We start from the raw sequence: 23,803 nt of genomic DNA, 5'->3' as shown, positions 1-23,803 counted from the left end.
ATAACTGACCAACTTTTTTGATAAAAGACGTTTGATATTTCATAAACTATTAAATAAATAAAGCGCATATAACAATAGGAGAAATAAAACAAACGAGTAGAGACTGCACGCAGACGGCTGCCGTACTATGACATTTGCTGGCAATGTTCCCACGTCGGCGTGTCCTACATGACTTGACGTCGCGTCGACGCCGCGGACCATCAATAACGCTTTGGAGACGCAGCTGGACAGTGTCCGTGCCGGGCCAGGACCGTGTCAGGAAAACAAATATCGAAGCTGTTTTTAGAGAATTAAACAAGTCTAGCGAGTAATGATTGATAGTGAGCGCTTTTACTACGCATTAAATTTAGTAATACTAGAAAGGCCTTAGATAAGTTGCAAAAGTTTCTATTCCATTCTTTTTCTACAGATTTTTTTTATTTTATATTCATTCGATTTGACCACGTGGCTTACTACTTGGATATATCGTTCTCATACATTTTTTGTTTTCTATTAGCGGTAACGATCGTAGAAAGTGCATCTTGTCTGAGGCTTTAGAGGACTTTAAATTATATATTGCACTACTTTCATTCTCCTATATTAGATGCTATATAATAAGCAGACACTTTACTAGCTATTCTAAATCTCTAAACTTGTGCTCTGCTACTTGGCGGCAAATATGAAGAATAGTTAATAAGTTTATTAGTGAAGGAGTTAATTCATTCATTTTTCTGGCTCTATGGCACCTAAACTGTTAATAGTTGTAAGTTTTCCATGTATTAAATAAATGAGACACTGAACGCTCCGTGTGCTTTAACCTCTTCATTACCGCTCTATTGGAAGACTGTGGCAATGTTCAAGTACTAATAGTCTAGTCTCGTAGTTTCTAGTACACAGGAGTCTGTCTCTTGAGTTTGGGCATAACCATAACCATAGTCAAATACATGCATTATGCTTCAGCTGGAAGTACTGTAGCTTTCTAATGTAACAATAAATAAGTGCTCTGTCCAATGAAAATACTTCAATTGCTAAACGTCTGTTATGTGTTACTAAACATAATAAATACAGTATCGTTATTGTTTATGATGGGTAGACAGGCGACCTTCTTTGTCTAATTATTCAATTGTTTAATAGCACAAATATTTGTATTGACCTTTCATAAATCATATGTTCCTTTCCGCTATGAGGCCGGAGATGATGTCTACGCTACTTTCATCCAGTTTTAAAACAGCTGTAGACTAGCTTTTTGACCAAGAGGAGAGCATTTTAGCGATGACGCAGTCGATTCTAACATAAATAATAGTCACGATAGACATACAGCAATATTTACTGAATAACGAGTTCCCTAGCAATAAATTTTATTAACTGCCATTAATATTTCAACGCGGTTATTAAAGAAGGGTATCGCAGTTTGTACAAAAACAACTGCTGGGTGTAATTGATTTGTTGAAAAAAGATGTTGCGCGAAATACGTTATTTTTTCCGAGAATCTCCTATTTTAACTCTAACAAGACTAACATCCTACACCTAATTATGTTTATGGATTACTTTGAACCGGAAAATAGCTTCGATTTTACTTGAAAATACATCGCTCAAAAGGAACTCTCGTCACTTCACAGACGAACAGACTATGGTCTGTTCGTCAAAACCCCTTTTCTCAAGAAAAATATCAGGTAGAAATTTATATCAAATTCTCTGGTATACGATCTCTCTCAACTGTGAAAAAATCAAACACATAAGTCAACACGATCTAAAGGTATGTCTGTTTATATCACATATTGTTGCATCTTTTTCAATAAAAACAGTAATAACTTAAGCACTACTGGTATCGTTAGAACTAAGTTATTATGAAGATAGTAGAGCTTTAGACAGTGTTTTATATCATAAGAGGGTACACGATCAATTTGGTCACTTGATGTCAAGATATTGCTACCGTTTATAAATATTTGAGGAAAACAGTGGTTGTAATGCTAGTCAAAGGAATAGGTATTAGACAAAGGGAGTTTGGAGGTGCCGGAAAATATACCACACGAAACACAACAGCAATCTGTCATCTTAGGTTGATTTTCGATGGCATCATCTACCAATCTTATTAATCTGACTTATTCATAGTAGACAAACAAGCGCACGGCTCGACTCCGCCAATTTGAATTTTACTTCCTATAAAATATATATGAGTTACAAATAGATAGGTATAGCAGAGCATCTGCATATTCCTTAAGATAATTTATACGTCAGCTTACTACATGTATGACTTCAATCAATAATAATTATATATTAATTTTGGCCCGAATATCTAAATATTGCGGGATATAATTGCAGTTACGTAAATAACAATTCTGATGGAAATATGTAATGTTTGCGAGCCGGCCGCATTGCCAAATAACGCTGCCAACTAGAAATAGACGCTCTTGTTATCTTAACATCTCAAGGGCTAATTGCACCGGGAGCTGTTGTAACATTGTAACAAGTATTTGTGAATCGTTAACCCCCATACCGATTCACTCATCACTGTCTTGTAAAGTCTTCTTTACAAAAATTATAGTCAAAGAGAGCAGAGGGAAACAGTCATAAGGTTAATTGTAGATCGAAAAGTTTATGACACGTAACATAGAGTTAATTGTTGATAGTTTATAGGCACGTGTCCTTGTCTTCTTCAATGCAATGTCAATCTTGAATGCAATTTTCATAATTGAAGAAATGAGCAGGTCAATCGTCAGATAGTAGTTATTGAGTTATTTTTCCTTCCAACCAAATCTACAGCGCTTTGGTTTGGTCGTTACCATAGCAAAAAGCGATGACGAAAAAACAACCTCATATACTAGAGACCTAACATCTAATGTATATATTTTATATTTTCCCTAAACACTCATAGCCTACCAATTCTGACGCGTCGTCAAAAGGTTTACTTTACGGTATTTCTTTGAACTACTACAGGCGTTACATTTGCTCATAACTTTCATAATTTGTTGCCTCAAAGCAAATTTTCTTTGTTACAAATGGCACAGCTGTTTTCCTCATTCTAATATATTTACGGTTTAAACATCTTTGAAGTGGATTTTGTAATTTTACTGTTTCTAGGAGACGGTGGATTAAAATTTTGGCATGGTTACATGGTAACAATGTATTTAGCGCAGTGGGGTCCTAATCCTGTACCAGGACCAATTTCTTGTCATGTAAAACTGACATTTTAACAGATAGTTCATCGATTATTAGATAGGTCCTGCAGTCAGCCTTCCCAGAATGAAAACACTTATACACATACGGGACCAATCTAAGAAAACCAATTGATGTCACAGTTTTGCGGTTGCGTTAGAAGCCCAAACTTACCACAATCTCTTTATTTCTTAAAAGCAACAAGGCGCACGTGAATGTTGACATTGTGGAGTTGGCTCCTATCCCTTACCAAATTAAAAGCATGGGGCTGATTCTATTTTCTTTCACTCAATGGAGCCAAGGTCTTTTGTTGAAACAAATATATTGAAATGTAGAGGTCATTGGACAATTCCACTGGTGACCTGAATTTGGTTACTGCGAAAATTTCATCGTTTAGACTTACGTATAAAATATTTTTTGTTTGTCGGGCATAACAAGCATCAAATTTTTGTGAATAGGTGACGAGTGCAAAATTGTGGATTTCCGAGATTTTTAGATTATCTACTAGGATAGTGTGCAGAGTGACTTTTTTAGCCAGGGACCGGGTTCGATATCCTGATTGGGAAACACTTAATGTGGTGTTTCTATCACCATTTGGCCGGGAGGTATTGAAATTTCGGGTGATCGTAAAGTTTTAGATCAATTTGGAACCTAGAAGTTGGTATTACTGATGTATTACGGTTGTAAAAAACCATCTTTTAAATACCATTGGTTGTACATTTCTAATAAGAAATAAGTTAGCAACAGTATTGTTTGTAAAATATTTCAACAGCATTTTTTAACTTAGCTCGTGGATTATTGTGCCAGGTTTTTTGTCACGTATCACTGACAGATGGCAAAAAACTGAAACAAACGGGAGTTCATTCATATTACACGCGCTATATTTTTTGTTCTTTTTTAAAATCCAATATTGTATAGTTCGACAAGTTCAGACATTCACAAATTCAATAAGACAGCAAGAATAAGTTTCGTATTAGAATATTCGTTCGTTGTATTCACTTTGTAGAAGGTGTAATCGCGTAAAAAATATCGTTTTATTGTTCGATCCCGAAAGTCTAATCAAAATAACACGACAAATAACAAATACTATACTATACTATACTCAGTATTGGTTCGAAAATTAAGATTGGGTCGTTTATTGAAATTGGTTGGTTTTCTGTGAAACAATCGGTCGACTCGGCCCGTTCTCGCTATGTCTTTTTGATGTTATAGGGAGCAAACGAGCATACGGTTCATCTGATGATAAGTGATCGTCGTCGCCCATGAACATCCATGGAATACCAGGTATAGAGATGCGTTGACTTTTAGGTGGGAATACGCTTTTAAAGGTCGCCAGGTCGGAAATCCCGGAAATCCTGTTGGCGGCAATTGGTTTGCAGCCTGGCTTTATCATTTTGACTGATTGACTTAGATTTTTTTTTTAGAAATCAAATCCTTTAGTTTTCCTATTTTAAATACAATCATAAACTCAGATGGACTTCGCGGATTGGCTAAAAATAAATCCCCCCTAGAGAAATATGGGAATTTGGCAAAGCTATTCACACGTTCATATAGTTATTAATGGAAAGAGTTTTGAAGGTCGCGGTGGTTTAACACAATAACGAGACGAACTGCTAACACGTGTGTTAGACGCGGTTATCTTTATATGGGAGTAAGGCTTCTTAGAACTTAATGATGAAATGTTTTCTATACAATAAAGTGATGAGATGATATTGTCTCTAGCCTGATAGTATACTTTTTATTGTGTATAAACAATCTAAAAGTTAGAGTAATAAAATAAAGTGATCACATATAGGATTTTTATTTTCTACTTCATGGTGAGATAGGAATCAAGCAAAATTAGCAAATGGAATTATTTGGAATCGAAAAACTGAAACAGGTCTGATTTTTGTTATATATCCTATATATGGAACCCAGGACATTATGGTTCACAGTCCTGGAGTACTACCACTCAAGAAGCGATAGCTATTAAATCTAACAATGATAATGACGAGTTATCAATCAGAGCACGTGGTGCGCGGGCGCCGGTCCTGCCAAGTGTCAGTATTTCACGCCAGCGGGCTGCCAACATGCCGCCGGTTACTGGCGTGCCATCGTTGGCTCGGGCAAATGTGTGTACATCCACTTGCGGGTAGAGGACAAATTACATGTGGCGGTAAAGGTTAAATAAACACTGACTTTAAGTAAGGATAAATCATTGAAATATGAGCATTGTTTGCACTACAACTTACCGTATAATTGTTAATAGTAAACACAATTAAAGTAAACAAAATATAAAGTACTGAACAATTGATGACCAAAAGAAAGCCCGGAGTTTCTTTCTGCCTTTCTTCTTCGGGTAGTCATCACTTAGGTAGCTAGTGAAAGGCTGGTAGGTTAGCTAGGTTAGGGCTCATGTCCTCGCTGGTGAGGATCGCGACGCGTTACCCTTCTATTTCCCCCTACTCGCCAGTCCGAGCTGGTTACTTCGGTTTGTACCTTGTCTTTATTATAAATTTTATCCCTAATTTAAAATGTCCATAGTTATATAAGTAATTTTAATAGTTGTTTAGAAATAATAATAATTATTCTTAATCTTTGTTTTGACGTATCATAAGTGCAACTTTGTTCGCCTACGTGATAAATAAAGTATTTTATTTTATTTTAATTAAATCGTTGTGCTGAAACTTTTCCAATAGATGGCAATAAGAATACAATCAAATTGAGTTTATTCTGAGTGTGGGTGAATCGCCGTTATGAAAAAGAATCATTTTTGGTTTATGCAAGTTGGCAATAATGCTGGTAGTATTTGTATTCGCCCGCATCACGACCGTCCTATACCTGTCACAGTGGCCTACGTCGTGTTTTGCGTTTGGGGAGCAGCCGGTGTATGTCTAATTTCGAAAGGCTGGCATAATTGTGGCGATTTGTGAAGGATAATCATCTCTTCAGTCCACATTTTATCTGGACCTTACGTTAATTACTATCAGATGCAGTGTAGCAACTTTGCTGTGCCAGTAAAAAAATTGGCAACATTATTTTGTTATGGATTAAATTAGTTTTTCCTTAAATTGCCAGTGTTGCGACTACACTGGTACATCAAACTTGCTATTAAATCTAATGATTTGGCAAAAGACAAAACACAAAAACTCCAACATACCTTCTTCTTATGTGATTTTTTGTTCATGACGTTTAGCGGAATCTGTAACAAAGAATTTAAAACATTAAAGATAGTGACTGTTGCAGCTGTCGACCACTAATCCGAGTCTATTGTGTTGTTGATGAAATCATAGCATTAAAATTCGACATTAGTTGTTATTTTTATCTTTTTTGTTATTTTTATTGGGTTACAAAAGGATGTCTCTAAGATTTAGAAGCTAGTAACTCTTTGGTTAGCAATTGTTGGGGGTAAATATAGTTGAATAGTGTAGGTACAGTGTTTGAGTTTCTTGTATCAAGCAAAATATCTTTTTGATAAGTCTTAGTAGTTTTTGGTACTTACAGCTAATATGGATGGTTGTTGAAGAATATTTTTGGTCTAAAAAGCACCATAAACACAGTGCATGCTTAATCCATGCAATACTCGTTTCTAATTCGATATTTTGCGTAGTTACTAATTACTAGTTAATAACACTGCTGTTTTCGACAGTTATACTATTTATCGTCATTCGGGTAACTTGCCCAAACAACAGGATAAACGACATCAGAGATTCTTTCAAAGTGACATTTTATATCATTTGCTTTCCCAGAATCCATTAACGTAGATATGAATTTAATTATTCCCCGGGTGTTTTATATGAGGAAAAAATTGGGCCGCGCTTCATCTCGGATTGTGAAATGTGAGGAGAATGCAGCGCGTGGGCGGCGCGCAAATTTTATTAATTGACTTAAAATTTATAGCTTCACGAAGGATTTTAATTCGGGGAATGTTTATTTGTGTGCTAACAAACTCTTGTAACGTAATTTTTAATATTAATCGCCCATTTTCTTGGTAGAATAGATTATACTTTATACTAAATTATGTTTAGGGAATAAAACAAAATATAATCTGCTCATTTTCAAGCAACTATTGGCTTTATTGGTAAGTATAATAAAAGTATTTATTTAAAACAATCTTATTATCCTTATATGATAGAATCCTTATTATATATATTCTTATTTTTAAGCGAGATAAAAAGAAGGAACGACATGTAGGTACAATTGCCGACTCGGCATTTCTTGTGTACGTACAAAACGAGTCGCGGTGGTTTTCGCAATCGCGTTTAAACTGTGCCGCACAATATGTTTTGTGGTTGTCGGCGGCCTGTGCCAAATATCATACAAATACGCTTTCCGGGACTGAACACATGTTTGACGCGATTGCCCCAGTGTTACTCGATATTAACTAGCTATTACCAGTAAGTTTGTTCAGTCGGCAATTGCATATCAGATCTGTATTAAATTGTTCCATCTTCGACTAGAAGAGAGGTTGGCCCTACTACTACGCTGCCCTAATGCAATTGTTTAGACTGCTTTATTCGCGAATTCGTATTAGGATATCAGACTTGGAATTCTATACAAAATCATCAACATTTGACCGTAGTCCTGTTTATGTTGTCATATCAGTTGCTAAATTATCCAATAGGGGACCGGCCTAAGCTTGATTTTGTACATTATTCTATATGTAATGGTTAATAATACGAAAATGGAGCACTCCTGCGAAAACTGCATAAAAATTGGACAAAAAATGAGCGAGTAATTGATATTTAAAATATTGTAATGTGTGCAGATATGGGCGCGATGTGGGGATATCGCTTCATCTCTTTTTTTTCGCACGCGTCGTAATTCCCGATGACGTCACATGTGGGTATTTCGTCTCTTTTCTGTTTCTTGTTAATTACCCCTTCCGCCGAAATTCAAAGACTTGTAACTTGTTGATTTTTTAACAGATTTTAATAATTCCTTCTGTGTTATAATTTATATTATGTAAATATTTGATAATAGCAAAAAACAAAAATGAGTCCGGTACCCTATTGTTAGGCCTTTATGATTGAATATCAAGCCATCTATCCGCCACAGTGTTTTCAATTTGTTCTTTACAATAAATCTTGATAGAAGATAAGTCAGACAATTCTATATTTGTATAGTAGAGCTTACAACATAAGACAAAGCGTAATATTCTAATCAAATGACAACTCGAAAATGAAATATTTGAATATCTCGGATAAGTTGTATTACGGGCGATGGCAGTGCTGAGGTCTCGGGTTCGCCTCATGGGTCTGCTTGGGTTTTTCTATTCAGCATCAGAGCCTGGAATTTATTCCCGTTATGGCAATAGGCTCACCGTCTATCACATCATGGAACGGAATACACACGGCGGAAACTAGGTGCACCAGTTGCATCTATGTAAATTAAACATCTAAAACCTAAGACATACCTTTTCATTCCTTATATGTTATAGGAAAGATGTAGATAGTTTGTTTTTGTTATGCGCCAGTCGGTCGCGACGTCGCAAGCGTCCCAAACTATTCTCTGCGCTATGGTTCCTCGACCAGCGGTTTATCGCCGACGTTATATAGAACAAAGAGTAGCTATGTCCCGGTATGCAGGCTGATATTCTATTTTAATTCGCCATTTATATTACACTTGTTAATGTCCGCTGGTTTACCTGGCTCTAACGAAAGGCTACGTAATGGGTTAAAAGGTGTAATAGAGCAGGGTCGCAGCTTCGATTCTCGCATCGAAACAAATCATTGAACGGCAATGATAAAAGAAGTATAGAGGATGGGTGATATGGTCACGAGACATGCGGCACATTTAATGCATAAAATGGTGCCGACTCCGCCCCTTACAATAGTGATATGCTAGTACCGAAAATTTTGTATCGACATCGAAGAATTAAGAGAGACAAACAAGCCCCAAAAAGATCAAATACGAAAGGGGTTAGGAACTACCATAATATAAATATAACAAACCATAATGTAAACAAACAAACTGAAAGTGATTTATAAGTAACAATTGTTAAACAAAGCAGCACCTGTTGTGACAAACATCCAGTTGTGTTTGATCTATATTTGTATGTTGCACTATTCCTTGCTAAAAATTTAAGTTACAGATTAAGATATTTATTTAATACATGATAAATGGAATAAGATAGCGTAGCCAGCAATTATTTGGTTGGTTTTATTTTATTTTATTATTATGCTCTTTGATCGAGAAACATAACTATGGTTCAGCAAACTAAAATCAATGACCGTAAAAACGGTGGTTAAGATAATCAATTATAATAATTATTTGCAATAACAACAATATGATTATGTATCTATTTCCGTGCATGCAAAGGTTGTTCGAAACATAAGACCGCCAATTGTAAAAATATATCTTACATTTCATCTTTATGTTGTTTCTTTTATGTTTATCTATTCTTTTATGTAACAATTCTAATTTTATTCATAGCAATATATTAAAGTAATATTACTATTAGGTGAAGTATAATAATCATTACTATTTTACTTATCGGGAATATTGTTGGAAAACAGTTATCTTTACTCGCGTTAATTAAACGTGTGGTTTATGCATATCTTCTCAAAATGTAAAGAAATATGTATTTGGTGTAGGATTCCAATCACGTCGCTCAATATTCTCAATTCATTTTGCCTTGGTTTTTAAATTTTTTGGTTATCTTAAAAAAATATTCTAATTTCACTTAGTTTGTCGTTCTGAATAATACAATATTGATGTGTGCTCTAACATTCTTTCAAAGACAAAAACCGTAACTGATAAACGGGCGTCTGTTAAAATATCGATATCAATAATTTCTAAACAAATCCACCCATCCCTAAGCTCGTGTGTAAACAAACATAATGATTTTAATGTGTATAAATCACGCCTAAAAGGGTCCAAAGCTTAACAAACCAGATCCACATATCATTTTAATTGATAAAAACAAATCCAAAAGTAAATATACAAAGATATTTGCTAATTTTCGGTAAAAACAGTTACTAACCTATGAAAAGATATTTCGGGGTCTTTCTTGCGTGAATTCGATTTGCATCCTTTCACACAACACTGAGTCACTTTCGAAACTTAACAAATACACTAATAAACAAACTAAACAATTGAGAATATGATTATATTACTTTAAATTCAATATTTATGAAGATTTGTTTACATCGTCTGACACTACATGTACTTGCTGACTGGGTTTCGTAAAATGGCGTTTCGGCCGCAAGGCGGTCCCAGTGTGTTGAAGTCAATGACTAAATATAAAGAGGACAGGCCTCAAAAGTTAGCTATATGAATAAGTTATATTTATGTTAGGGAAATCGACGCAGAATGTCAATATATATGTCTATCTCTTTTACTCAAAGCTTATTTGGAACGCAACAAACAAAGACAAAAATAATTGCTTTCTTCGAATATGGCACTATTTCGTTTACTTCAACACGCTGGGACCGCCTTGCGGCCGAAACGCCATTTATCGTAGCCCAGTCAGCAAGTACATGTAGTGTCAGACGATGTAAACAAATCTTCATAAATATTGAATTTAAAGTAATATAATCATATTCTCAATTGTTAAGTTTGTTTATTAGTGTATTTGTTAAGTTTCGAAAGTGACTCAGTGTTCTGTGAAAGGATGCAAATCGAATTCACGCAAGAAAGACCCCGAAATATCTTTTCATAGGTTAGTAACTGTTTTTACCGAAAATTTGTAAATATCTTTGTATATTTACTTTTTGGATGTGTTTTTATCAATTAAAATTATATGTGGATCTTGTTTGATAAGCTTAGAACTCTTTTAGGCGTGATTTATATCCATTAAAATCATTATGTTTGTTTACACACGAGCTTAGGGATGGGTGGATTTGTTTAGAAATTATTGATATCGATATTTTAACAGACGCCCGTTTATCAGTTACGGTTTTTGTCTTTGAAAGAATGTTAGAGCACACATCAATATTGTATTATTCAGAACGACAAACTAAGTGAAATTAGAATATTTTTTAAGATAACCAAAAAATTTAAAAACCAAGGCAAAATGAATTGAGAATATTGAGCGACGTGATTGGAATCCTACACCAAATACATATTTCATTACATTTTGAGAAGATATGCATAAACCACACGTTTAATTAACGCGAGTAAAGATAACTGTTTTCCAACAATATTCCCGATAAGTAAAATAGTAATGATTATTATACTTCACCTAATAGTAATATTACTTTAATATATTGCTATGAATAAAATTAAAATTGTTACATAAAAGAATAGATAAACATAAAAGAAACAACATAGAGATGAAATGTAAGATATATTTTTACAATTGGCGGTCTTATGTTTCGAGCAACCTTTGCATGCACGGAAATAGATACATAATCATATTGTTGTTATTGCAAATAATTATTATAATTGATTATCTTAACCACCATTTTTACGGTCATTGATTTTAGTTTGCTGAACCATAGTTATGTTTCTCGATCAAAGAGCATAATAATAAAATAAAATAAAACCAACCAAATAATTGCTGGCTACGCTATCTTATTCCATTTATCATGTATTAAATAAATATCTTAATCTGTAACTTAAATTTTTAGCAAGGAATAGTGCAACATACAAATATAGATCAAACACAACTGGATGTTTGTCACAACAGGTACTGCTTTGTTTAACAATTGTTACTTATAAATCAGTTTCAGTTTGTTTGTTTACATTATGGTTTGTTATATTTATATTATGGTAGTTCCTAACCCCTTTCGTATTTGATCTTTTTGGGGCTTGTTTGTCTCTCTTAATTCTTCGATGTCGATACAAAATTTTCGGTACTAGCATATCACTATTGTAAGGGGCGGAGTCGGCACCATTTTATGCATTAAATGTGCCGCATGTCACGTGACCATATTACCCATCCTCTATACTTCTTTTATCATTGGTTGAAGTAAACGAAATAGTGCCATATTCGAAGAAAGCAATTATTTTTGTCTTTGTTTGTTGCGTTCCAAATAAGCTTTGAGTAAAAGAGATAGACATATATATTGACAATTCTGTGTCGATTTCCCTAACATAAATATAACTTATTCATATAGCTAACTTTTGGGGCCTGTCCTCTTTATATTTAGTCAATATTGAACGGGCATTCATCATTTATTCATTAACTCATTAATTCTAGTATATGTTGCTCGAGAACGAAAGTTCTTCGGACACTTTATAAAACCGCGATAAAATCCGGAAAATAGTTTCAATTCCATGACTATATTAATAAAACTTTTAACAATTTTAAAAGGATATCCAAATATTTACTTTCACACACGAATAGACATACAATTGCATGTCTGTTAAAAGTTAGTAGTAAAATAATGCGGGATTGTTATCAATTCAGTAACATTTAGCGTGTTTTATTGTGGAAATTACAAAATCCAACGCAAATTCAAAGAACATTTCAATGATTTTTCTTATGTTATAATAATTTTGTAGCTTCTTAGAATAACAATTGCTTTTAGTGCGGGTTATTTCAAATCGTTTTGTAAATGTTTAGTGTTAGTAAAAAGCATTGGTATTCCCGAAAATAAGTTTTTGTTGGTTATTTCAATTAAGTGCTAAATCGCGCGAAAATGTTGTTGGGTGACCTACACGTGAATTTAAATTTACACAATATAAAATTATCATTGTTTTATTATTTTCATTTTTGCTGTTTTAATTGGATTATGTTTATCTTACACAATCTGAAAACGAAATATCATTTCCAGATTGTGTTTGTTCCCTTATAGAATTCAGCTTAAGTTTTACTACCAGACACGTATCTGACGCTTAGCGGCAAACCGTGGATCCTGGGACCATGGAATCCTGTCCAAATTGAGTTATAAAAACTCATGCAAGTGTTTCTAAACCTAATATTCTAATGCCAGGCCCAGGGTTCTAACCCAGGGCCGCCCGGTTCAAAGGCAATGAGTGCCTCGTTGAGAAGACGCAACGCAGAGTCTAATATTGACCGTAGCCTATTTTTTTTTATTTATCCATGATTGGCAACAAATTAAAGATAGCCAATAATCATCATGAGGTATTAAACGCAAAAACTAACTTTGCCATGTCCTGGACAAAAATGAATAGTATTATATTGACATGGTTTCCTCAGCATTGGATTTTGATTTGATATACAAGAAAGCCGAGTTCCACTAATAGGTTAATGTAGAATTTCGCCTAGTAAGAATTTGCGTACTGAATTGCGTGAACAAGCAAATAAAACACGATCGGTACCATATTGTCCAGGACACGCGCCATCTGGTCCACGTGGGTCGCGTCATACAAAAACGAGTTTGTTTAACTGTTTTGACATAATTTGATGTGAATAGATAAACATTATTCTTTCGCGGAAACATTATGAAGATAACCGTCGGTTCTCGTTAATATTACGTTAAATTTATGAACCGTGCTTTTCATTTCACCCGCGTGTGTAAAATTAAACATCTATTTTTACCTATGACTTTCGATTTATGGATGACAAACAACGTTGAGACATTGGATTATTCATTCGGTGTTCTTGGATTATGAATAATTTGTTTGTAATTCATAATTTAGACGTAGATTTATATGTTTAACGGAGATAATTAATGCAATATTAAGTCTTAGGTGTTAGTTTCAGCTCGAAGTGTCTAGCCTGAATGTAACGGCTTTTCTAGGAGTTAAGGTATCTTGACTGAGAGAAGTGTATATGAATGACTTTATTATCAAAAAGCTAGTCAAACCTTTCTTATCTAACTAGTACATACATCAATGATTGGCCAACTTCTTTTATTTAGTCATTCATTCATTCATTCTGGCAAACACTTTTTCAAACATAATATCTATATTATCATTTTGTTTATCCGACTTAAAAATCGTGTCCTGCAATACTAATGTAGATCATAAACGATAAATAATTAACCAAAATGTGGCGCACGTTATGACATTGGCGTATGAAATTAAAAATATCATCAAAGGCGGGATTTTTGCGACGTCGACAATTTTAGCATCTCCTCGTTAATTATGCTTCATTTTAAACTATTTGAAGTCTGATCCAATTAACTCTAATAATTTAGATTTTATTTTTACATGACTTTGAAATGTCTTTAAAATAAATCAGTAATATTTGTATGACATATAACTAATGTTTATATTTGACTTTCAGTTAATGGTAAGAAATTAGGGCCCATGAACTTTCGCAATGAATAGGCAAATAAGGGGTGGTGTATGCTTTGTTGAAGGTATCAAAAATTTGTTATTGCGTTTGTGAAAATCTGCCTGACCCTATAATATGCCATAGTAATGCTCAATCTTTGAATCGGTTGTTGGAGATAGTGATACTACTCGGGCCAAAAGAGACCATTCATTATTTTGAGAACATTAACTATAAACCAACACTTATCCCTTTTATCCCCAATAGGGCGCAACTGGTGCAACCACTTTTCACCATATGTGTTCCCTTCCATGGTGTGATAGTGAGCGATCCTATCGTCATATTGGGTACAAATTCCATAATTCGTACAGGTAATGAAGAGAAAACTACAACAAAAAATATTCGGCATTGTTTTTATTTTACAATAATATTCGAAACGGAAATTTCTCTAAATCCAGTTATAACTGAAAGTTGTCGCACACCCAGTGCATTATAATTCATATATCTGTTATATATGGACAGGCATGCCATTTACGATCTTGCGAAAATTCTCATTAAGTATAAAAACGATAATCACAGAGGGGCCGTCCGTGTTTATCCCCATATGTTCCATCGCAGGCCTTTTCCAGTATCGATCGAGTACAAGCGTTACGGGCCGCGCAAAACAAACACGATCCATCGTCGGAGAGAGTCTGTTGCCTTTATTTGTTGACTCTTGAGATTTACGCAGCATCCGTGTCATACGCGCCACGTGTTCTCAAAGAGTTATGGGAAGCAAACAGCGATAATCATTTCCGTAGAATCTGCGATAGGCTTATTTTATATCTTGGAAGTGTTTTAACAAACAACTAGGAACGTAAATAAACACATACGCACTTTTTCAATAAATTGGTATTTTTAGGTGTTATTTTTGCTTTACTAAAATAAGACGAAGTTAATGTTTTTGAAGTAACTCATTGTCTACAGCATTGTATAAACCAACCTGTACACAATATAACGCAGCTAGGAGCTTGTCGGATATGCTAGCAAGGTGGTACCATAAACCTTTTGCTGGTGGTAGGATATATCTTATATCCGCCCGGATAGCGACAAGGAGTTAAACCCGCCACAGTGGTCCACATAAGTGTGTCGCGTTCCGAGATCTGACTGTGTATATCCGGTTCCCAAGGCCGCCGCCATAATTGAGTCGACTGCCGAGGGGTTATCATCGGTCGTCAGTTGATATTCTTTTAGACTCCACTCCACTTACCATCAGGACCAGTGTTGTCACTTTCCTGTGCGCGTATGAAAAAACACTGTCGGATAAGGCAATGTCGTAAAAGTGTATTTTTGAATGCTCGATAGTTTAAGTAGACCAAAGCTTGACAGGAAAGCAATCCGAGAATGCATATAAGGATAATCATTTGTAATTTCTAATCGCTCGATATAAGCCTTTACTAACAGGTTGGAGGGTTCAGCAGTGGACTTCCAAAGGGTAATAAATGATAATGTCTAAATATTGGAAAACTATCAAAAATTATCAAACTTGGGTTATAAGTATGGCTAACTTAAGATTATCTATTTTAATCTATCGAATTGAAAATTAACAATGAAAATTCAAAGCTTCAATTTTATAGGTAAATCATTTTATCACTAATGCTCTATAATGAGAAAAATACATAAAAGCTGCGTGTTTTTACAATTAACGTAAAAGATAAATCGTAAGGTAGATTTACAGGAGCCTCGTATAGCGTCCAAATTAAATTATTTCGCAATAAAATTCCCGAGAAACGAGATCGTAATAACAAACAGTGCATCTCAATGTATTGACGAGCGGATATTCTTGTTATGATTTATTTAACTCAATATTATCTACAAAGGCTGATGATAGATTTTTCTATAGTTTTGTATAATTATTGAGCATTTTAGATTAATATTTTATCAATCATAACTAATTTGAATTATGAATATTCTTTATTTAAAAAGTTATTTTTGTAATTTTTATTTTAAAAATATAAAAAATGAATACTGTACTGTAGCTGATAGCGCGGTTCAAAACACAAGCCACCGTTGATTAGAATATTATAATTATTGCGAAATATAAAAGAATATGTTACTTTATCTTTTTAACTTTAACACATACTATTTCTCCACGTAGCAAAAACATTTACTTTATACATACATAACATCACGCATTTTATCCCCGAAGGGGTATGCAGAGGCGCAATTAGGGCACCCACTTTTCGCCAAGTATGTTCCGTCCCATGATGTGATAGGGGGCGAGCCTATCGCCATATCGGGCACAAATTCCAGACTCCGGGCTGATACTGAGCAGAAAAACCCAAATATCACTTTGCCCGACCCGGGATTCGAACCCAGGACCTCAGAGCGCTATTGTACCGGACGTGCAATACAACTACACCACCGAGGCAGTCAGTCATTTACTTTATAATTATTACATAATGATTTCTTATGTTTACGCGAATGTTAGACATTGAAATTAAACTGATTTTCTGGATTCTATAGCGGTTTTTTGTATTTTATTTTTCTCCCGACGTTTCGAAGACTTTGGAGCCTTCATGGTCACGGGGGGGACTGAGGTGTTGTTCATCCGCAAAATCAAAGTTACAATATCTACCTACATTTTACAATTATACAACTTTTTTTAAATTTTAGCTGTTGGTGGTCCGATCTATGCAGAATGAGCTCACAGTGTCTTGAGGTCTGGCAGCCGATCTTTTGGGTTCCGATTTAATTAAATGTAGAACTGGATCCCAGGCTTGTGCAAGCTTCCAACCATCTTCCCTATTGAAATTTGGATGTTTTTTAATTTCAATAGCCTCGCGAATCATCCTGGGCAGGAATCGGTGTTCTTCGAAACGTCGGGAGAAAAATAAAATACAAAAAACCGCGATAGAATCCGGAAAATTACTTTAATTTCAATTATAATTATTACATTTTAATATGACTGATTTTACTTTTCACAAATATACGTTTGAGAAAACGATGCGCAGGGTGAAAATAATTAAACTAACGCTAAAAATAATATTCTTATACGATGATACACTGATTCTAAGCATTAGACAATTATATATTTTAGGAACAGCCCTTGCCGACCAAACATAGTCCTAAACTCTCAACATCAGCCGAATATGAAACCAAGCGTGACTAAACTACACTTCCTAATGAACAGCAACATCCTTTGTAAAACGTTCTTCAAATTTCAAAATACCTTTATAATAACAATAACATTATCAGATTAGGTAATATCATTATTTCTTTGATATGTACTGCACCTGATGATAAGATGAGTTGGGTCTAACACAATGTCGATTAACAAGATTACCCATCGACAGCAGTATCGCCTAATGCGGGCCATCTCCCATTGTGGAGGGCTGAGATACCCGCTCACCGAAGAACGCTCTCCGCAACAACAGTAGCGTGAGGACACTCACTCAGCCGCACATCTTAGGGATCGAGTAATGTACACGAGGAAATGTATAGAGTACTTTCCACGGAGAGTCCCTGCCGAACACCTGCGACCCCCCAAAGGCCTCTATGAGACGTTTAACAAGGAATACCATGCTGGAATTCTCTAAACGCCCCCAGTCTACAGGGCGGTAATATTCATGGTTCCTACTGTATGTTTTTTAAGTTTAGCTTTCTGTGGTTTTTAGGTGGTAGGATGTGTGTGAAATTATCCTAATTTGCAATTAAGTGAAGAATTAATTGCAAATTAGGATAATTGTCTCATATTATGCAATAAAAAAGATCATACATTTTAATATATTTTAACAGTATTATCTTTCATTAAATATTCGTCATTAAAATTAATTTAGTTCGTAGTTGATGTTCATTTATAGTAACAGATGACTATTACATAATAAATAATTTTTAATTAATTTATCTTCTTAAATTCACAAATTTTGCCTGATCTATTAGATATGGGATTTAATTATTTTAATCGAGTGTTAATTGGATTTTAAAGAAAAAAATTTAAACTAAAGAATTCATTTTTATCAATCTGTCATTTTTAATTATTAATTTAGCTAAACCGAACTAAATAATTGAGTTACTTCGTAATACTAATTGTTAACTATAAAGATAATTTCACACATTTATGGCTAAAAGTGAAAATTAACTTTACTGGCAATATTTAAAATAGAAACTTGTTCCATCTATCCACTTTATTTAATAAAAAAAAAAAAAAACAATAATACAAACCTCACTTTTATCATACAGTAACCAACCACAACACAACACAATCGCGTGACAATGCGAAGTAACAGACGGAGGAACGCGGCGCGTGCCCACACAGCTGCGGTGCCGGACTCACTGCGGGTCTACGGGCTACGGGCTACGGACTCGGAGGACTGTAGGCGGCTACGGACACCCTACAGGGAAGGGATGGTAACTGGCTTAGAGCAGAAAGAAACTAGAAGGTGTTTAATGCTTGAAATGAATAANTGTTATTTAATTATTTTTTATTATTTTGAATGACGAGACGAGGTTACTTTTCGCCTGATGATAAACGATACGACCGCCCATAAACAGCAGAAATACCATTCAACACCTTGAATTACAACGTATTGGTTGGTATTCCACTGCGTTCGCCATCCCGAGACATGAGATGTTATTTTTTTATTTCCATCCTCTTGAGAATTAAGATATTATCTAGATACAGATGGTTTATCTATACAAACTGGTAATCACAGCTGCATTTTATTGTGGTTTATGAAAATAGTATTTGTTTCTAGTATTAATTAACAACTCGCGAATGATGTACAGAAGCACAAGTATGTGACTGAGATATTTGAATTGGAGTTTGATTCTCTCTACTGATGCTGTAATTGTTTTTAAACCCTCTAAGTACTTTACACTATAATATAGTAGCAATAAAGCTGTGTAAAGTACTTTTCTTGGTAGAGCTTACGTTGCATAAATCCTTGTACTGCCAAGGTAAAACTACAAGGAACTTATCACACAGACTTTGTACGAAAACGTTGTTCTTGAAATAAAAATATTTCAGACATCTATGATCTATCATTGCCCAATAAATAATCAGTATAACAATGTTATAATCTATGTTCGATATAAATTGTTCGCATATTTTTAAGGCGGACAGCCTCCAAATCAAAAGTAGTTTGACTTCGTAATTTAAGAGCCAATATGGAACGTATAAGCCTACAGCAATAAAATATTTCATTTAAAATTTATCAGCGTCGTTATTTTTATTTTCATCGACATAGATTTATTATGAAAAAATCAATTCAAATATTTTATAGCTAAAGTGAACAAAAAAATAGTTGTCAGACGAGAAAATCGTTTTATTACAAGAATATGATGTGGTTTCTAGTTTACACATAGCAACACTAATATGAAGCTAAGGAGGTTTCATTTGTTTATTTAAACGTAGCGCGTAACGACTCTGGGAGTTAGGGCTACTGAGAGTCTGCGACGAATTTGGAATGTAAGAATATATAATAGCAATTGTTTTGGTAACAAATGTAGGTATTAGTATTGTTTCACAGTGCCTGGAGCTTTCTCTAAAGAGTTTGAGTACCACTTCGAGGCTTTAATGATTAACCAGCACACCTGCTTAAGAAAGGTGTTACCAGTTAATCTCATATGCGTCTGCTACAGAATTTTAAAGCGATTGTTTTGCAAACATAACGAATTTTTGCTAGTGTTAGGATATATTTTGTATCCGCCCGTATAGCGACCACCCTGCACAAGGTATTAAAACCGATCATAGTGGCCCACTTAAGTGTGTCGCGTTCCGGGATCAGTCTGTGTATATCCAGCTCCAACAGGCCGACACAATTGTGTCGACTGCCGTGGAATAATCATCTCTCGGCAGCTGACATTCTATTGACCCCTAATCCACTTAGCATCGGGTGCAGTGGGAACACTTTTCCATGTACTTATAAAATAAATAAAGTTTATAGTCATAACTGAGTATATCTCTATCTTTTATAAACGCGTCATCTCAAAAATTTCGTTGTAACAATTTACTGTGGTTTGTCTTATTCATTCATATTTATCTAGCGTTGCTCATGAAAGAATTTAAGCCCTGATGACACGTTTACTCACGGACTTATTTTTAGATACCATATCTTCATTCACATTTCAGATATTCTTTACAATTTGTTTAAGTCAATTAGAGTCGAAATTTTTGTTATTATCTCTATGTAGGCTGTAAATAGTATTATTTACTCAGCCCAGTAGAGCTTAACCCTATCACAGATTGGCATCTAATGCACTCTACGTGGCGAAAACAAAAACAAATTGATTGTTACATATTTCCGTCTTTGCGGAGTGAATTATGCGTATCTATATTTTTAATAATCGGTCCTTTTAACGACGGTAAAAAAAAATACAGTTTAAAAATTCAGACGATATAAACTTGAACTAGGTGCAGCGTGGTCGGTGGTGTAACTACGAAATAATCACTCATGTCATTAGTACAGAAGATCCGTATAGGACAAACAATAATTCAAAATTATTATTTTATATTCAAGTTCACAATATCGTGATAGTCAGACGTTGATTTAGTGCGAGGCCTTGGAGCCGGTCTGGCGTGCGGGACGGCCCGCTGGACAACTGCTGATAAATTTGGCAAACAAACCAGCGCTTAATGAAGTCTCGCTTACCAGTGCAATTAATAATCCACGCTACGTGCTTCGTAGTAATTTGACAGTTATACTTATTATATCTTTTGAAGATGAGAGCATCTACGTATCTCAAAAATGACAATCAGCGAGGGTTGTTTTTCAACAATTGTTCGGACTATGCTCGCTAGGTTTTCCTGGCAATCTGTGGGACGAAATGAAATGTAACATTAAGGCTTGTTGTTTTGAGCTGATTTGATAAGATCCAAGTCAAGTAGGTCAATAATTTATGCAGTACAACCGGATAAGTATAGCGTGAATAATTGAGATACTGAATTTAACAAAAAATATATAAAACATATTTTATTTATTTATCCGTTGCAATACAAAAAGAAAAATATTTATGAAAAATATAACCAATAAAACAGAATATGCTACCGCTCAAGACGATGACTTTAAAAATAAAATCACTTATAGATTCTATTTTAAATTAGAATCCTAATGTTGCTTAACTGCTCGACACATTAATCACGGACTTGGTCTGTACCGTCAGCAGCAAAAGATGGTAGTAAATAAATAATAATACAAAGTAAATAAAAATTGACGTTGGTTATGAACAGTACATTATAAGATCTGTCTAATAGCACTGGGAGCAATTCATGAGACTAGCACGTAGTTTTACTTTGTTTATTCGAAAATCTAAACAGTACTAAAGTAAGAATTTGTAAAAGATAATGATCGCTGAGCTATAAGTAAATTTTGGTTCCGCTCCTTCCGTTAAGCCATTGGAAAATATGCCCTGTAGACATAATGAGAAAATATGCGTCCAGCGTCCTATATCTAGCTTGTTTCACCATCTAGTCATCGCTGATAGACTGCACTCAGAATCTTTAGAACTCAATTTCAGCGTAATAACACGGTTAGCCCAGCGTAAACAGTAGCTGCCCCGTGTTTCGAGAAATCATTTGTAACGTAGCTTTTTTCGCAAAATATTTGATTTATATGATATTTATTTGAAACAAATCTGTGGAGTATCTTCGAGGCGGCAGATACATAAACAAATCATTTATGAAACGTTTAAATAGTGTTGGATTCATATTAATCATTTGACCGCAATGTTTTTTATAATGATATTGTTTTAAGGCGGTACCTCTCAATTTTCGAAAAAAATGAGTTTTCTCAGGATTGTAGGTCTCTTGCTTAAGCGACAGCTTCCGTGGGAAGGTACCTATTGTTATGCTAGTTGCTAGTTGCACCACCAAGCAATTTATCTCCTTCTGGAACTATTTTTAAAAAGAAGAAAAATTAAAATAACTTTAAATAAAAAACAAACCGGCACTTATTTTTCAAAAATTATCCACAGCTAATCGAGGTGTAAATACTTTGAAAAACGCGGTGCAGTTTTATACAAAAACTATAAAGTAAATATTCGTAACGCTGCATAGCAAGTTTATAAAATTAGCGCGTATATAAATTCAACGCAAACAAGGCGCTCCCGATCTTTATTAGAATATATTTATAACCCAAATTGTTTATTGAGTAATTTTATTCAGACGAGCAAGTTTCAAAACGGACCTTAGAGGCCTTTACATAGGAGAGTTCCGCCGTGCGGTTGACAAACAAGACGTAACTATTAGACATACCTTATCCTATTTGTCTACAGCAAGAATGGGATCGATGGAGATGGTAGGTATCAGCATACTATAAAACAAATTGAAGTAGCTTTGCTGTTGCGTCCGGTATGGTCAAAAAAAGCCAGAAGGGCAATTTAATAGCCTGTTCTGGATCCCCATCATACCTCTTTAGAGATAATCGCATCCTCAACTTTCCTTAAACTTCAAGGCTTAAAGTATAAGATCTTTAACAGTGACGGTGATTTATTATCTTAGCCTGCTTGTTCAGTCTTCAATATACAATAGGTGTGCTGCTTTACGTGGCGACTAGCCGTACGACAATATCAACTCATGTAAAATCCTCTTTACCCACATATGACTGAAGACGTCATGCCGTTCAAATATTCCGCGAAACGATTTTTTTATAAAACAGGAAATCACAAATTGGTCCGCTAAGTGTTAGTTTATTTATCATCGTATGGAGAGTTTGTTCGCTGATTCAATCCTTCAGTTTTAGCAGAATGCAGTGCTAATATTAAGACATGAGCGTCGTTAAGGCCGCAAAGCGGGCAAAGGTGAGCTGCTGCCGCCTCCATAAATAATGAAAAGTTGAACAGAGTTAGTCTCTTAAGACTTCTTCTAAAAATAATTGGATGAGTAATTAGATCTTTTGATTTGTTTAAGGTAAAGGGATGCAATTAACAATATGCGAGGGCAGTATTGCCCCATCCCACACCGTACCACGAAACTGGATATACACTAAAAGGAGTCGTAGCCGGGTATGAAATATTGTGTGACCTCTGAAATCTATAACTATTTTGGATTGCCTTATTGAATATTAAACGCAGCTAGCATTGGTATAGTGTCATTTACCAGCGCGTAAAAAATGCGTTCTTTCGAAAAGCTTAAAAGAATTCAATTTAAATTATCGTTGGCATTTTAGTAGTCACCGTGTATTTTGTACCTAATGGCGATGTTAATAACGTTGTCTCGCGGGGTGCGCGCGGATAATAAACAAAAGAGTCATTAAAATTGCTATTTTAGAACGTCTGCTGCGCGCAACTAACCCGGTATTACCGTGGGTCTCATGTGGCGCGAGGTACGAGAGAACGATTGGTTTTAGTAAATAAGCTCTTTATATTTTTTTTTTCAAGCACGAAAAAGTGACTGCACTGCACCTGATGGTAAGGCTGATGCCGTCCAGATAGAGCGTCGAATGGTAACAGATGGCTATCTCATGCCTTTCGACAGAATCGTACCGGCCTATTTAGTTGTTTCTGGACGATGCGGCCTACCTAGGATTATTGTAAGGAAGAAACACTCTTATTCTGCCGTGCTAATTGCAAAAGCGGTGTGCC

General features: G+C 35.0%; 1 protein-coding gene across 1 annotated transcript in view; it reads right to left on the bottom strand.

Annotated features, from left to right (window-relative positions):
- LOC115441797 overlaps positions 1-18,575 on the bottom strand; it is a 42,536-nt gene extending 23,961 nt beyond the window's left edge. The window contains exons 1-2 of the mRNA XM_037437178.1: positions 18,446-18,575; positions 6,275-6,316 (exon numbers count right to left, since the gene is read on the bottom strand). Coding sequence (XP_037293075.1) covers positions 6,275-6,301 — 27 coding nt within the window. The 5' untranslated portion in view covers positions 6,302-6,316; positions 18,446-18,575. The remainder of the gene's footprint in view (positions 1-6,274; positions 6,317-18,445) is intronic.
- Between the last annotated feature and the right edge of the window lie 5,228 nt (positions 18,576-23,803).

This window comes from Manduca sexta, chromosome 10 (assembly GCF_014839805.1).
Source record: "Manduca sexta isolate Smith_Timp_Sample1 chromosome 10, JHU_Msex_v1.0, whole genome shotgun sequence".
NCBI classification, from domain to species: Eukaryota; Metazoa; Arthropoda; class Insecta; order Lepidoptera; family Sphingidae; genus Manduca; species Manduca sexta.
The sequence above is the reverse complement of the archived record's forward strand: the minus strand, read 5'-3'. Positions and strand labels throughout refer to the sequence as shown.